General features: G+C 38.7%; 3 protein-coding genes across 3 annotated transcripts; all 3 read right to left on the bottom strand.

The window, feature by feature from the left end:
* Positions 1–123: 123 nt before the first annotated feature.
* LOC113299005 (probable inactive ATP-dependent zinc metalloprotease FTSHI 1, chloroplastic) lies at positions 124–8,438 on the bottom strand. Its single transcript, XM_026547930.1, has 15 exons — positions 7,561–8,438; positions 7,398–7,482; positions 6,266–6,700; positions 6,129–6,182; positions 5,968–6,033; positions 5,130–5,225; positions 4,921–5,049; positions 4,460–4,512; positions 3,415–3,610; positions 2,692–2,806; positions 1,906–2,180; positions 1,278–1,361; positions 1,079–1,191; positions 746–995; positions 124–604 (listed from the first exon to the last, which is right to left on the bottom strand). The coding sequence occupies exons 1-15, from the start codon at positions 8,271–8,273 to the stop codon at positions 416–418; spliced, it is 2,853 nt and encodes a 950-aa protein (XP_026403715.1). The 5' UTR covers positions 8,274–8,438; the 3' UTR covers positions 124–415.
* A 906-nt stretch (positions 8,439–9,344) lies between these two features.
* On the bottom strand, positions 9,345–11,341 carry LOC113299002. Its single transcript, XM_026547928.1, has 2 exons — positions 10,012–11,341; positions 9,345–9,925 (listed from the first exon to the last, which is right to left on the bottom strand). The coding sequence occupies exon 1, from the start codon at positions 11,307–11,309 to the stop codon at positions 10,020–10,022; it is 1,290 nt and encodes a 429-aa protein (XP_026403713.1). The 5' UTR covers positions 11,310–11,341; the 3' UTR covers positions 9,345–9,925; positions 10,012–10,019.
* LOC113299004 lies at positions 11,150–12,757 on the bottom strand. The gene is made up of 2 exons (XM_026547929.1): positions 12,399–12,757; positions 11,150–12,305 (listed from the first exon to the last, which is right to left on the bottom strand). Exons 1-2 carry the CDS (start codon positions 12,727–12,729, stop codon positions 11,599–11,601), a joined length of 1,038 nt encoding a protein of 345 aa, XP_026403714.1. The 5' UTR covers positions 12,730–12,757; the 3' UTR covers positions 11,150–11,598.
* Between the last annotated feature and the right edge of the window lie 3,845 nt (positions 12,758–16,602).

Raw genomic sequence — 16,602 nt, 5'->3', positions numbered from 1 at the left:
AATTTGAGCAATAACGATTGCTCAATTTTGCTGGACTTCTGTGAGATGGTTCTGTGTGTTAACTTTGGCATTTAACAATCCGGGATTCGATATTTGGTGCAGTTTTCTAACACTGGAAGTTGAAACACCCGCAAAGAAATGCTTTTTCAACTCTATTAGCACCTTTTGTATAGGGATCCTTTTCAACTTTCATACCAAATGATTCTGTAGATTAAAGAAATATACACCATAGGGCACATGAGACTACAAAATTGCTGGTTGATAACACTCTTTTGTGCCTTCCTGACCAGTCCGCCTCACCTGAGGGTTTCCCACGCCCACTAGTCTAAGCTGGGCTAATCCATACATGCTGACCTCCTAGGAAGCACAATCTCTCTATACCATAAGTTGAGCAGGGAAGCACAAGCCACCTGTATTACGAGATCTCCACTTCCGATGGGGCTAGGAAGGATAACTCCAAATCCAGACCATTTTCTGTCTCAAAAAACGGCAAAGTTCCTGGATTCTCCTCCTCCAGAAGCAGTTTTAAGGGTGTTTCTTCTGGGTAATTATCAAGGATATACTCAATTTCGTCTCCACTGATCTCCATATTATCCAAAAGAACCTGAAGAAAGATCAAGAAATATAGTAATGAAAATATAAGAGGTAGAACCTAAACCAGAATATATGATAGCTAGGCTGCAAAAGACCAACCCCAAAAATCAGGGACAACTAAAACTTTATAGAAAATTATAGCGTTGCATACCCTCACGGTTTTGAGAAGAGCTGCATGGTGACTCCTGAGCAGAGAGATTGTTATTTCGTACATGTCACGTATTAGCTCTTCAGTTCTTTTAGCAACGTCATCATCCAACTTGAAGTTAATTGGCGGTTCAATAAGCCCATAATCATCATAAAGCGAACCTTCAAAGTCCATTCTAGGCCCCACAAAGCTGACACTTCTCCTCCAAGGAGGTGGTTCCCCATGAACAGTCATTGGTTCCTCCAAATTCCATCTGATGAGGAAGAGAGAATGATACTCAGCACATCTAACCATAAAGTAAGACAGTATTGCTTAGGTCAGTAAACAGAAACCCACATCGTTAAGATTTTACGAGCGAGCCAATTAGCATCTGCAAGGTAGCTAACAGATGCCTTAGATGTATCTCGTCCATAAATTATCTCTTCTGCAGCTCTCCCACCAAGCAACACCTGACACATGAAACCGAGACAAACATGACATTTTCCAGACAATAGAGATGAAAGCCAATTGCCCCAGAATTAGAGAATAATTAGACCTGAAGGCGTTGCAACAACTGAGGCCGTCGTTCAAACATGTATGCCTCGTCATCCAAACGGTGAAACACAATTTGAGAGAATCTCTGAACGCATCGGTGAACAACAAGTTTTATATAAGTGAAAAAGAAAAAGACAAAAGAAAAAGAACACAAATTATATCTAGACAATCTGAGCATCTCAAATTAGAACCACACTCCAGAAGATTGGACACACATGGATCCAAGGGATGACGGATGACCTACTATCCTAATCACTTCGTCAAACTTTTCAATGTCAAGGATATAAATGGCTAAAAACCATTCACACAGAACATAAGATCACATGGTTGGATCATCTAATTGGCTCAAGTTTACGCTGGCAATCTCCCTATTGTTCATGAGGTTTATGGTGGCTCACGATTATCAACAAGCATGGCAAGTGGAAAAAAACATGGACCATGAACCCCTACAATTAAGTGAGAATTCCTAGAAAAAGTGTGTGTGTGGGGGGGAGGGGGGGGGGGTGATTTGCGTTAAGAATCGGAGTTCTGATGGAAAAGGGACATGGATTCTTCGTCCGCCACTCTCAGGCAGCCCTAGAAGGAAGAAGAAGAGAAATAAATCTGGAGGAGAAGGAGATAACACGGACCTCGCCGCGTGGATGGATAGATATGCGTTCACAGAACTCAATGTTTGCATTATGGAGCCGCCTCAGAAGATGAGATGTCATAGCAGCTCCAACCTCAGTAGTTGCTCTACGGCATTGACCCTGATGACCCAATTCAATTCCAACACGCTTGGGACCCACGGTGAGTCGGTCAACTGCATCATCCATGTCTGACTGAAGAATTGATTGATGCCCTTTCCGAACTGCTACTAAAGCAGCCTCCTGAAGTAACTGCGCCAGTTTTGCACCGGTCCATCCTGACAGTCAGATATTTTGTTTCAGATTTCAAGTGGAAATTGTGAACTGCTGTAAACTATTCCTTCTTACAAGAAACTGTAACTACATGACCTAATATTGCGACGCGAGCTATTAAATAACCATTTTGAAAGATCTCTAGAGAATCATTCCCAAAATAAAAATGAGAAAATGAACAAGTAAAAATGAGAAGTACAAAAGATAATAATAGCAAACTATACTTAAAGCGGATACAGATGGAATCTTAAGGGTGTCATGCCATGACGTGGGGAGGAACCATGACCTCCAATGTATAGATTTTATCTGGGTCTTTCATCTAAAGAACCAGCTTAATTATCAGATTTCTAGCACATCTCAAACAGTCCAAACGAAAGAGTTTATACCATGAGTATTGAAGTATTAAATAAATTGACGGTTAAGAAGAATATATCTAAACTCCGAATCAATAAAACATAAAGAGATCTATATTAACTGCACAAGTTAGTTAGAAGAAAAGAAAACGAAATCGTATACCAGGTAAGTTCTGAGCATAACTAGTCAGATCGACACTAGCATTCATTTTCACCTTGCCAGCATGAACTTTCAAGATATCTAGACGGCCTTTAGCCCCTGGAGGACGGATTCGTATCTGACAAAAAGAACCAATACCAAAATGGTGTGATTTTTTTTCCATCAGTTGCCAACAGCACAATTATCCAAAAGCAATCATAAACAAAAATGGTAACATAGTAGCCATGAATATACATGCCACTCATTTACTGGTGAGGCAATTTGGGGAATCATCTTGAATATGGTAGTAAAAGATATCATCATAATATAATTAATACTTGGCTTTATCTAATAACAAAGTCTTTGGTTCAATGGCAACTGCTAGTTCATTGCGAAAAATGCTTAGAGTTTTTGAAGACTACTCAGTTCAGATTTTCGCATATACAAAGAGAAGACAATGGGTGTGCATATATTTTAGCTAAATGGGGGGTAACGGCTGTTGAGGCTCAATGGTGGTCTGCACCACCTTCTGTGATTCATCGTGCAAGACAGAGATGTTATATCCACTAATACATTATGTTAATTTTCTTTTTCCATTTCTTCATCTTTCCCCCCTCCATTCTGTTCAGGCTCAATGGTCAGGTTCTTCCCCCCCTCCGTTCTGTTCTCCTCTCTGTAGGTTTGCTTTTAAAATAAAAAATGTACAAACGTCCTTATTATGCATGTCGATTAGCCTAAGAAACAAACCTTACGGTCAAATCGACCTGGACGAAGAAGAGCAGGATCTAGCAAATCCATACGGTTAGTAGCTCCTAAGAAAATAACACCTTTGCCAGTATCGAACCCGTCAAGTTCTATAAGAAGCTGGTTCAGTGTAGTTTCCCTCTCCTGAGTGGCTGCATTATACTGGGAAGTGGTGCCTCCGCTGAAAATCCCTTCACGCCTGACTACCAGAATAGACACAAAGTCACTTCCACAACCAGCAATTTATTAGAGTTTATTTCTATGATATGAGTTACAAAATAGCATAAAATTTTTCAGAGTCCAGAAACAAATACTTAGACATGAGTTGTTTATGCACATAAATAATGGATGAGAAAGAAAAATTCAAAGAAGACAAAAAGAAGTGTTATTGATTTTTCACTCAAAATGAGATTATCCAAACGACACAAATATCTAACGGTTTAATGCAGGTAAATAAAGGATCTTCCTGAAATAAGTAAGTTCATGTTAGACATGTCAACTTAAGGTTTTAAAATCATGTTTGCCAGGAACTATTTGATCTTCCTGAATGGTGATAGTCTGATAAAAACTCTGACATGCTACTGTTGATAAAACCTCACATTATGTACCAATATACTAGTTAACTATGACTTTATCATTACCAAGCTAATATATTAGGATTTCAAATAGTCAAAACTATTAACTGATCCAAAAAAAAAAAAAAAATCCTTATCCAATAACCCTTAACTAAGTTCCATCTAAGAGAACACCCATGATTATTTAAGCCATAAGCTCTTAAAACTTACAACCCTAGATATAAACAGTACAACTTATTACAGTTAACCCAAAATTGTAATAAGCTTTTTTTTATTAGTAAGGAAAACTTAATTAAGTGTGATTGCCTTGTTGGATAAACCAAGTCCAAGGCTTGAAATAGCTTCCACTTTCAAATATACATAATACATATCAACTAGTATAAAGAGATAAAGACAGCTCGTATCATAAAGTTTATGAAACTAGGAAACAGGGAATAACTTATTCCAAAAAGAACATACAACATCACTCATACCTAGTTGCCAATGCATCAATTTCATCAATAAAAATAACTGATGGTTTGTTGACCTGCAACAAAGAATTCAAAATTATACATCTTTGAAGTGTAATGCTCTGAGATATATAGCTTCACATGTAGAGAGAGTAGAAAATATGATGACAGGATGAAAGAGTCAGGTAGGTACTACTGAAATATTGAAACCATGCACGAGGATGAGGATCTTTATTTAGGGAACAAGTTATAGTTGTTCACATGAATTCAGGATTAACCTCAATTCTAACCACATGGATATTCTTTACTAAAATGCTAAGTTTATCATTGATTCATTGCTGGCCAACATCCAGTCCGGATATACAGTTGACAGCTAGCTGGTAAACAGAACTCGAGCTCCGTACAGCAAAGCACATCTTTGGTAATAAAGAACCCAACGATAATCACAAAAAGGAGATATACATGATAATAAAAAATATTTTCACCTTGGCTCGCTTAAAAAGATCACGTATACGGGCAGAACCAACACCAACTAGCACTTCAACAAACTCTGACCCAGCCATTTGGTAAAATGGAACACCAGCCTCACCAGCAATGGCTTTAGCCACCAAGGTCTGGAAACATGAGGAACAATTAGCCGCTGCGAAATTTTGAAAGCAAACTGTGAATGAAATTTTTCAAAAATGCCACTAACCTTTCCGCATCCTGGAGGCCCCTCTAGAAGAACCCCATGAGGAGGTTTAATATTCAGTTTATCGAATAGATCCGGATTTTTCAAGTATCTCACCAACTATTTTATAAAATGCAACACATGGAGTTACAGATGTTAATCATAAGAACAAAAGGTTGCAACTACAGATGACCAAATGGCACCTGCAGAACTTTCCCCAAGTGAACATAATGGAGAGACATGAAGGAGTTGTAAGTGAATGAAAATACAATGTGGGACCAATATACTAGATCAAACCTTCAAGTGACAGTTAATATATTCAGCTATTGCCTCCATGGAATAAAATCCACCAGTAGTACAGTATCTTAGAGAGTGTTTCACAAATATATTTTCTCATCAGGGATCTTAGATTAAAGTGAATTTGTAAAATTTTGTGATGAAAGAAATCGGAACTACGAATAAGCTTCCACGAATACTAAGTAAGACAAGCTTTTCCGCTGACCACATACTTCACTTGACCAGAGTTGTGTAACATCTGGTCAAGCTCAAAGACTCCCAGATACCCAGGGAAGAAAACTAGATTGAGAAGCAAAAGGAGCTCAATTCCAAGTAAGTTACCCAAGCCTTTTTCACCTGTCTTATGTGTGAGTAATACAAGATATCATGTAAGTGAATTGCAACTAAGGACCTGGAAGTTCAATAGGATATAGAAAACTCAGGAAATATTCTTGAAATATTTTAAGGCAAGCCTATACGACCGGTAATAACAATTTGGAAGCAGTATGCTAAAATGCTCGAATCGCTACAACTTTTGAACCTAGTCAATATGCACGGGTCCAGTGAACGAGTTATCTTAGTGTACCTCTTGGAGTTCCTCTACTGCTTCTTCGATCCCCGCTACATCATTAAAACTGACTCCTGTTGAACCCTGAAGGTATCACCAATCAGAAAATGTCTTTGAAGTAAAATGCCTTCGTTAACAAACTTGAACAGTGTTTATAGTTAGTAAGCAGAAAAACTAACATCAACACGAGCCTGTGGTTTAGATTGTCCAAATTCAATTCCTTGCCATATATCCTGCAAAGGACGAGAGATTAACAATCATTCAGATAAGGTTAACTCAGAGAGAGAACAAGAATATTAAAGATCTGGTAACTTACCCATTTTTTGAAGTTCTTTGGTCTCCGTGAGAGAGTAAAGCGGATAAGAAGAGCCATGGTCAAAAAGACCAATGAGATCGGTTTCATCATTTCAAGACTGGAAGACAGGCCGCCAAAAGTATAGAATTCAGATAATTTTGAGAAAATCCCTCCTTCACTAACAGTATCAATAACATTATCCCAGATTCTTTCTCCAACGGCAGATGTGAGACCTATGGAAAGTTTTAGAATTGGTTTTGCTAGGGGCCAGAGAACATATACAGCCATGAAAAATAGAAAACTCGTGACGGCAAATACAGCTGATGCCAGGAAGCCTCCAACAATAGTCGCCGCAGTAGCCATGACAGCTGTTAGCATCCCTAGCTCCACCATCATTCTGCTAGATATGGAAGAGGCTACAGGGTGAGGGTACTCGGGTAGCCTTCCTGTGTATGACTGCATCACAAGACTCAAATCATCATAAACTCTATTCTATAGCAGCTTTGCATGCTTTGAGAAACCAAGTAACCCACCAACTAGTAGCTTTCATAATGTGCATCGTGATCCTAACTATTCTCAAGGGAAAGCAGAGGGTTCTAAACATATTCTAGAATTAAAGAATATGAAGAAAAAATAATTACACCTAGTATACTTCATAGTTCCTACATAAACAGAATGTAAGCAAAAGATACTACACGGAAAAGACAGGGTGCATTTGGTTCTTAATCCAAATACGAGTTTCAAAAACTAGTATACAATCTGAACGCAATCTCAATGTTAATACATGAGAACATATTGGTATTGGATTAGATAAATGGAAAGGAAAAAGCTCTTTTAAATTTCACAGCTGAAGTGTAAAAGTTTTTGAAGTTGCATCAAATCTAATATTGAAATCACTGCCATGTTCTGCTTCTCTACCCTGACTAAGCATGATTTATGTTATAACGCTCAATCAGATGGGCAACTCATCCTAAAAGGGATATATACATTTCATTCTATCATACAATTAACGACTTACAAAGAAAGGATATATATCCACCATGACGAGCACACAGTACATCGTGGTGTTAAGACAACATACTTCATATGACTAAAACAGAGGGAAATAGTAATATGTGCTATACAAAAAAAATATGAGCGAAAGATCACTTACTGTCAAATGCTGCTCAATTTCATATTGTGGGCCTTTGAATTGCTCAAAGACAGATTTCACTTCATTCTCGTTTAACTTCATTGCCCTGTGTTACCAGGAAAACCCATCGGATAAAAGCAGTAACAACAACAACTACCACTACAAGAAAAAAAAAAAATTGTACCATCTTGTTCTCTGCAAATTTTTATCACCCGGAATTTCCTTCAAGTCCACAATAAAATCTTTATATGCGTACTTATACGAAATTCCTGAATCAGCCTTTGAAGTCAGTAGCTTCACTTTACCAGTCTTAAAAACCTTTTGAAAATCTTCAAAACTCATTTGTGGCAAATTCTTTAAATCCCTTTTGAACTCCTCTTCTTCAGATAAATTCTCATGAAAAACATCTTCAGGAACATAAAGTTTCCCTTTATATTCCCTTAATAAATCTTTTAAATACACAGAATCAGAAAATTGTTGGTTCCCATCACCCATTCCATCTTTCTTAAATCCTAATTTCACACAAAACTGTTTTGCAATTTCCAAAACCCCTTCATTAGGAACTTTATTACTCAAGATTTCTTTTTCTCTCAAAGTATAAAGTTTATTCCCTACTAAATACTTGGGTTCTACTAAGCTAGGGTTTTCTTTCAAAACCCTAGTTACAAAATCGTCCCCACTAGGTTTACTAGTAGTATCAGATTCAGAAGGTGTTTCTGAGCCTGCATTACGAATACCACCGAATGAACGAAGCAAAAGAGGATGTTTTCTTCTAATGAAATGAAACTGTTTTGATTGATTTGGAAATGAAATTGAACATATATTTGTTCTTGGCCGGTTTATGTTGCATTGAGGATGCAAAACCCTAGTTGACAACGAACACTCGCTTGCATTCATTGCGACAGAACAAGCTGTTGATTAGTTTTCCTGAGCAAGTCTCAGTAGGATCAAAATGGAAACTCAAACCTACCAAGTACTAACATATCTCTTTGTTACCATTCGCAAACAGTAATGCCTGATAAGTTATCTGGAATGAGTTTTCTTTGGTTTTATCTGTAAAAAAAAAATTGTTTTGCATCTGAACGTAACTGGTTATGCATTGGTGTTTAGTTTTTCTTTTTCAGTGCATTATAAGAAAATTATTACTATTCCGTCCATAATTAGATGACTTAATTAAAATTTACTAGCGACTGCAGTGGTGCGAAAAGTATTTCAAAACACCGGATTTTCGTAAATTTTGTATCATCGGAAAGTATTTCAAAACACCTATCTAAGAGCGACTGCAGTGGTGCGAGTATAACCAAAGAAAGAGGGAAAAAGAGACCAAATTTTGGGTTTAGTCTGGTGTGTGACGCTACGGTGGAAAGAATAAATTTGGTCAGACGTACATTATACGTTCGCCTGGTGTGGGGCGTGGACTATACCAACGCTTGGTATGGGACGGGGATTATACGTTCGCCCGGTACAGAGAAATTCAAAAAGAAAAAAAAAATGAAGAAAATGGGGCGGAGGTATTAAGCCCGCCCCATGCAATTGAAAGTTTTAAACAGTGGGGCGTTGGTATAAACCACGCCCCACACAAAAGAAAAAAAAATAAAAAATCAGGCGTTCACTATACGTTCGCCTGATATGGGGCATGGACTATACGTCCGCCTGATATGGGGCGTGGACTATACGTCCGCCTGGTGATGGGGCGTGGACTATACCAACGCTCGACTATATTTGGGTTTAGTCTTGGTCCCAGACCAAATATACTCTGGGTTTTAGTCGTCGATCAAAATTTGATCGATAGTACGTTCCACTACGTTTATTCAAAAGACCAAATATTTGGGTTTAGTCGCCCACGGTGGACGCTTTAATGAATATAAATATGGTATCAAATTTTACATATTTCTTATAATAATACTAATCTATCACTCCACTTATTTATGGTATAGGTCATCTAATTAGGAACGGAGGGAGTATTTTAAAAAGATATTATATTAATGATAACATTTATTTATTCAAAACAAAAATCATACATTAGGTGCAGGTAGCCGAGCAACAAGCTGGGCTCCTATGCCTTTCTGAACCACAACACCTAGTCTAAAGAAGAGAGAATCGCCTATCTTATGATTTGCATCATGGCTCACAAGGCAATTTCTCAGCCTTTGCAAGAAAGAAATCATCTCACTACCTAGCTCACCCAAAGTAGAAAAGGCTAAAACAACAAAGTCATAACCCTGAGTTGTACACGTCTCAAGATATTTATTACGTTTACGAGTGACTGTCACAGAAATAGCATGACCAGGTGTGAAATTGCGAGTGTGAAATTACGAGTTCTAGCACTTGTAAAGGGGAAACCCGAATAACGTCCATACAAACATCCTTCCCATCTTCCCAATTGGAGACGAGAATATCAGCGTGCCGAAGAGAATTTGCATTATTGGAGGAGAAACCTAACGAAATTTCCTTCCTTGCAACAACTCCAGCTTTGTAACACATGTCTGCCAAGACATCCTTCACCAGATCGTGTATATATTTTTGCCCCACCTCCCCAGCACAGTGAACTGCATGGTCACCAAACACATCCATAAGTCTGTTGCAGCTAGAACACATACTATCTTTACTAAAGAGAGATATCCCAAGTCGATACATTAGAACTTATCGAAACTGTCTAGGAGCAATAGCTTGATTTATCCCATGTATAGGAATGGCTTTTAGAAAGTCCATTGCATGAGGAGTGCGGTTGCAATGCCATAAGGTCAGATCCCGGTCTGTAAGAGAAAAGTTGGTTGGTATCCTCTCTTTAACGGCACCAAAGTAGATGACTGCCAGGGTCTTCATGTATTGAGGGGCAGCGTCATTGATGCTGAAACCGGAGACAGATAGACCACAAACTTGGGTAAAAGACTGCAAAGCATGTTTAAATCTGAAGCTAGGGTCTAGGACTGATGACTGTTTCAAGATAGATTGTTGTAGATGCTGGTTCTGGGCACAAGAGGCTAGGAAACAGTACTGACATGTGTCATTCAAAGTATATATTCCAAAACCTCCATCTTTTATTGGCAGTGTGGCTAGACGTCGTTGAAGCAAGCCAAAACCAGCACTATCCCCCACTACAAGTTGACGCAAGTATAACATGAGTTGTGAATCATAGTGAATAGCAGAAGACTGTATATCCAAGGGGGCGGTGGTTTGAAGCGTAAAGTAAAGCTTGGAAACACCACTGCAACTGCGCAAGAGTAACAACTCACTTTGAGGGTCATACAGCTTCTGAACTTTCTCCCAAAGGTGCAAAGTTTTATCAACTCTTCCCTGAACAACCTCACTACAATACTGCATATCAAGACTGACAGGTCCCCCTAATAGCTTCACACCACGTGAGGATTTACCTATATTGACAGGGAATACATCTTCAAGGTCTCTTCTGAGATCCAATGAGGGCCAAAAAACTTCAGTCTTGGTAACGTTCACATGTAAACCTCGAGCAGGACCATTTGTCTGAATGATTTTAAGAGCCTTAGATACCTCCATAGTGTCGCCTACGATAGTACCATCGTCTAAGTACCAAGCATGGAGATCTAATGAGCACTGTGTGGTAATATTCTCTGCAATTGGGTGCAAGGCTAGGGCAAATAACAGCGGACCCAGTGGGTCACCCTGTTGAACTTCTTGGGCAGATGAAAGAACAACATCGTTATAATAGAGTCTAGCCGGACTAGAATAACAAAACTCAATCCAACTGGCAATACTCGGACAACGATGTCTACCTTCTCTAATAAGCGTTGATCTATCAACTAAATTAAATGCATTAGAAAAATCTACGAGCAACATTGTCATGAAGTTATCATGTCCCTTCATCTCCAACAGCCTATTAGCTGAGTGGATTATCCCTTCCCCTCCACAGGATATCCCTACACCAAATTGTAAATTCCCTAAATAGGTCGTCATATCTTTGGAGACAACAGTGGCTGCAAGCTTAGAGCACAGGCGCCTCCAAATAGTGCCTACGGCTATTGGTCGTATCCCTCCTCCTGGCTTAAGCAAAGGAGTTAAAGGGGCCCTAGCAACAAATCCACCAAGGGCAGGGGGCACTTACCTGACAACCATAAATTAACCACTTCTGTTATAGATTGCAGTAGGTCCTCAGCCACGGCTACAGCGGCACCACTCATAGCATCTAATAAGTGTTGTGCGCGGAGTCCGTCTCTTCCACAACCAGTCCCTTTAGGAAAGCTTTTCAAGGCAGCAAGAACTTACTTGCATCTACAGTTAATGCCGGTGCGGAGACATTCTCTGTGGGGATAGATGGGGGTGGAGCTGATGGGTATTTCTGCTGCAAGTCATATAGGGTATCAGGGGTAGGTGGTGCAATACCATCTGAGGAGATGATGCGTATGGCGGCAGAATAGTGACCATAACTAAGTTTCTTCCGGCAGGCTTGCAGGCTAGTATCCTTCTTTCTTTCCTTTGTGCTTGACTGCCTGTATGTTTGCTGTGGTTGAGAAAGAATCTTTTGAATCATGTGCACACACCCATTTGGTTCACTCCATCTTTGTAAAGCCTGATTGATAGCAACAATTTGGAGTTTTTTTCTATTACCAGATCGTTCCTCGGTGGAACGTTTTGGCACATAACGATTTAAGGTACGAATTGGAAGAATTGGAAGAAACAGGAGATGCAACCAAACATACAGATCTGAAGGTTTTGCAAGTACCTTATCCAAAGCAGTTTTTGAGGTACGAGAAAAATGCAATCTGCAGTGATGGGGGATGCTCACAATTGTGGTAACTTGTTTCTGAAAAATCAGATGGAGCATCTCCACTGTGAGGCTTGCATCAACAGGCTCAGTAGAATTCTGAGATGCAGGGTTACATGCTTCTGAAGATTGTGGTTTCTGTGTGCCATATATAAGAAAATCAGCATCATTGTTATCATTAAGCGGCCCTGCAATGATATCAGCAGCATGTGATTTGGATGTGCATGGCTTTTTCCAAGCATGGACCTGCAGACATTTGATGCAAAGCCACATCTGCATACCTGCTAAAATACTCTCCCACGCATTAAAACAATTTGCATCATTCTGTATTCGTGCTCTACATATATCCTTGGCTTCAATAGTGGGGAAGTGCATGTCTGTTAAGTGCCTGTAAATTGAACTCTTGGCATACCCCCTCCCCCTAACACCACCACCACATTCATCAAAACCCTTGAAGGGGGATTGAAACTTATCTCCCTGCGATGACACAAAGGAAATTTGAGAAGAAGATGGGGGTGATATAGGACACTGAGATCTGGATGAAGAAGGCCTGGCTGATGATGCTCTATATCGGGATGAAGAAGGTAAAGGTCTAGACCTGGTGTAAGGCATGGCTGATAGCTTGTGGTACCCTGATAGAATCTTCACAGAGCAAAAGAAAAGAATTGAAGAACAAATCCTCAGCAGCACAAACCCTTGAACAAATTCTTGCACCACTGAGAAGTAAGAGCTAGTTGTCTAAACTACACACTTGCAAACAAACCACAATTGACAAAACCCTTCACTAAAGTAGCTTCAATTACACAAAATAATCGAACAGGGACAAAAATTAGAATTTGAAGGATGGGAAATTAAGATTTCAAAGAATGAATCCTCAAAGTACCATTCATCAAACCACTAATTAAAACGGCAAAGATGAGAAGAAGACCTTGTAAATTGAAAATACTTCTCAGAGAATGTTGTAGAAACAAAGAAGACAAACAAAAACCTATAAAGAAACAGAGAAATCCACTTACACAAAACCCAAATCGATCTTCAAACAACTCCTCCACGGGAACCAAAAATCCCAACTTGAAACTGTGAAACCAAAGACCCCAACCCCTAAAATCCTCTTCAATCAATAAAACCCCTCTCCAATCACAAATTACCACTCCACTCGATAAACACCACCACCAATCAACGAAACCCCAATTGAAAATTTGGACACAACTTCTTCTTCACTGAGAAGATATGCTAATATCAATCCCGAACATCTACATAAACACAATTCGTCAATCCCTAACTCTCTCCCTGTCGCTCTCTGAGACGAAATACGATTCTTCAATCCCTAATTCTCTCCCTTTCACTCTCTGAGATGAAACACAATTCTTCAATCCCTAATTCGCCAACCCCTAACTCTCTCCATGTCGCTCTCTGAGACGAAATACAAATCCTAGAAAATAATTTTTATAAATTATTTATTAACGTCATAGGAGACTCGACATGAGACCACCTGGAGCGCATCAACCTCCTGGAACGCATTAATTTTTGAGGAACAGGGATGACCAGCTAAGTTAGCTATCCGTTTTAATAAACCAAATATAGAAGTATTTTAGTTGGTAGCCTAGCAACAAGAGGCTCCAACACCTTTTTGAATAATACATATTCTATGAACTATGAAGAGTAATTAAATATCCTTAATTTTGACACCCAGCAAATATACCATTATACAACAATAAATATACCCATATCATTTAAAAACGTTATCCATTAAAAACTAGATTACCTTATTACCCTCACTTATAATATTATTTTTCATTTAAAAACTTTATCCCCTAACAAATTCTTTTCTCTAATATTTGACAGACACCACCACCACCACCAGCACTGCCGCCACCACCACTACCATTAACTAACTACAACCACCACCAATATTCCACCACCGCCACTGATATTCCACCACCACCATCATTGATGATATTGTCATTGCTGCTATCGACATCATCGTTGTCGTCGCCACCACCGCCGCCGCCACCACCACCGTCGCCGCTACCGCCATCGCCGCCATCAAAATTAGGTGTCAACAACTGGAGTTGATCCAAAAATCAAAAGTTCAAAAATAACTTTACTAACTAATATTCCAGTTTTGTTTTTTGCGTCAACAATCGAAGTTGATCCCAGTGAATGGAGTCAACAACCAAAGTCGATACAAAAAGGTGGAACCTAGGAACAATGTTTCCAAATTATAGTGTCAACAACCAAAGTTGATCCCATTAAGTGGGATGAATAATTGAAGTTGATCCCATTAAGTGGGATCAAAATTGGAAATTGATCCACAAAAAATGGGATCAACAGTTAGAGTTGACATCACTTATACGAGTCTGTTTACTGTAAAAACCAATGAACCTGGAACCTGCAAACTGACATATCCTTAAAAAATACAAGAGTAACAAAAAATTCTGCAACAACCATCTTTGATACAAAAAAAATGAAATGACATATAAGAATGAGTGAACTTGGCGTGAGTCGAACACACATCATCTGACGTGGAGTCAGTCATGCTACCATTGCACCACAAATTCAACATTCGAAGAACTTTACATCTATAAAATCCAATGACACAACCAGTACCATCAGTCAAACAACAATACACAAAACCAACAAAATCACCAAATTCCAACATTACCACCAATCCAACATCGTCACTACCAGCACCACACAACCACTACCACACCCATCAAAAAACGAAATTCATAAGCATATTAGTCTTTATAATGTTGATGTAAGAGAGGCAATATGCAATATGAAGAGCATTTTAGGTACTCGTAATATAAAGTATCTAAGTTTTTTAACAAACCTGATTTAAACTACAAGCATGACTATACTAATGTTGTCAACAATAAGAGTTGATTCCATAACTGGGATCGACAACAGTAGTTGATCCCATAAAAATGGGGTCGACAAAAGGAGTTGATCCCATAAGTGGTCAACAATAATAGTTCATCCCTTAAAAAAATACGCCACCACCTTCACACTACTACATTAAAAACCACTACCATCACCTGCAATGCAACAAACGTCCACCACCACCGTTGTAATAACACCTTCCACCACCACTAACAGAAGAACAACAACACCAATACCAGCAACACTAGTTGATCCCATAAAAAATGGTGTCAACAGTAAGAGTTGATCCCATAAACGGGATCAACAACAATAGTTTATCCATAAAAAAACGTCACCACCTTCACTAATACAATAAAATCCACCACTACCGATGTAACAACACCTTCCACCATATTCCACCACCACCACCGTAACAGCAACAACACTAATACCCAATGTTTCTATCATAATCAGCACCACCAATCTCACTAGTACAAACAAACTCCATTTGCTTGTTTCAGAAATGAATCACAATCAAGAGCTCAATTAAAATCGAAATAAACAAAAAAAATCATGTTGAATCAACACCAAAAAATCAAAACCAGAGATCAAACTTATCTTTTAATTTGTTTATCATGATTGAATCTCCAGATCCACTTATTGATAAACTTTCCAATTGATACACGTCGTTATCATCGATTTCAGGTTTTTCAAGATGAAAACAACTGAAATCGGAATGAATCTGATGTTTCTAATGACCAAGACTAGGATTTGAAAATTAGGTTCTCTCTGATTCGTCACCATAATGAATTTCTGCAGCTAAAAAAATGGAAAATCGATTTATAATCAATTTAGGAGGTGGTGGTGCAGATGGTGGATTCAATTCACTCACGGCGGCAGAAACTGACTTGGGTGAAAATCGATTTAATCAATTGATTAGGAAGTGGAGAAAATATGGTGATGGTTGTGAAGATGGAGATGGTGGTGCTAATGGTGTTGGTTTCGGTGGTGGCGTAAGAGATTGTGGTGGTACTCTAGTAGCAGCGATGAAGAAGTGAAGAGGTTGAAGGTTTGGTGATGGCGGAGGAAGTAGTAGATGGAGAGAAAATATTTAGATCTGAAAAGAAAATAATGAAAGTGATTTTGTGTGAGGTGGGTAAATATGGAAACAAAAGAGATGTTAATGGACCCCTGATGGGCTTATAGATGAAGAGTGGTATAATTATTGTGTGATAAGAGTATTTGTGAAGTCCATCAAAACAAGGGAAAATTATATAATTACTACTTCTATGAAAGAGGGAACCGCCTACTTTATGGTTTGCATGGTGATTAGCTAGGCAATTCTTCAACCTTTTCAAAAATACGCACGTGTCTTCTCCTAATTCTCCTATATTATTATTATTGTAAAAATATGTTTCAGTTTAGAGCTGGAATAATAATTTTAGTTTAAGCACAATATCGACTAATTTTGTAGAAATGTATATTGTCTAATTACAACACAAAAGTATCAATCACACTTTAATATTTCTTGTTGCAATAAACAACGTAACTCCGGTTTTTTTGAGTGCATTATGGACTATTAGGGATGAAACTTGATTGAATTTTTAAAGAAAAACAAAC

Source organism: Papaver somniferum, chromosome 7 (assembly GCF_003573695.1).
Source record: "Papaver somniferum cultivar HN1 chromosome 7, ASM357369v1, whole genome shotgun sequence".
NCBI lineage: Eukaryota > Viridiplantae > Streptophyta > Magnoliopsida > Ranunculales > Papaveraceae > Papaver > Papaver somniferum.
This window is presented reverse-complemented; position numbering and strand designations above follow the sequence as displayed.

Coding starts and splice junctions, on each gene's coding strand:
- LOC113299005 (XM_026547930.1), bottom strand. CDS start 8,273: ATGAATGCAAGCGAGTGTTCGTTGTCAACTAGGGTTTTGCATCCTCAA. Junction 5,226..5,967: donor CAGTAGAGGAACTCCAAGAG/GTACACTAAGAT, acceptor TTTATAAAATAG/TTGGTGAGATACTTGAAAAA. Junction 605..745: donor CTCTTCTCAAAACCGTGAGG/GTATGCAACGCT, acceptor ATCTTTCTTCAG/GTTCTTTTGGATAATATGGA.
- LOC113299002 (XM_026547928.1), bottom strand. CDS start 11,309: ATGACGACCTATTTAGGGAATTTACAATTTGGTGTAGGGATATCCTGT.
- LOC113299004 (XM_026547929.1), bottom strand. CDS start 12,729: ATGCCTTACACCAGGTCTAGACCTTTACCTTCTTCATCCCGATATAGA. Junction 12,306..12,398: donor GTGGGAGAGTATTTTAGCAG/GTATGCAGATGT, acceptor ATATCATTGCAG/GGCCGCTTAATGATAACAAT.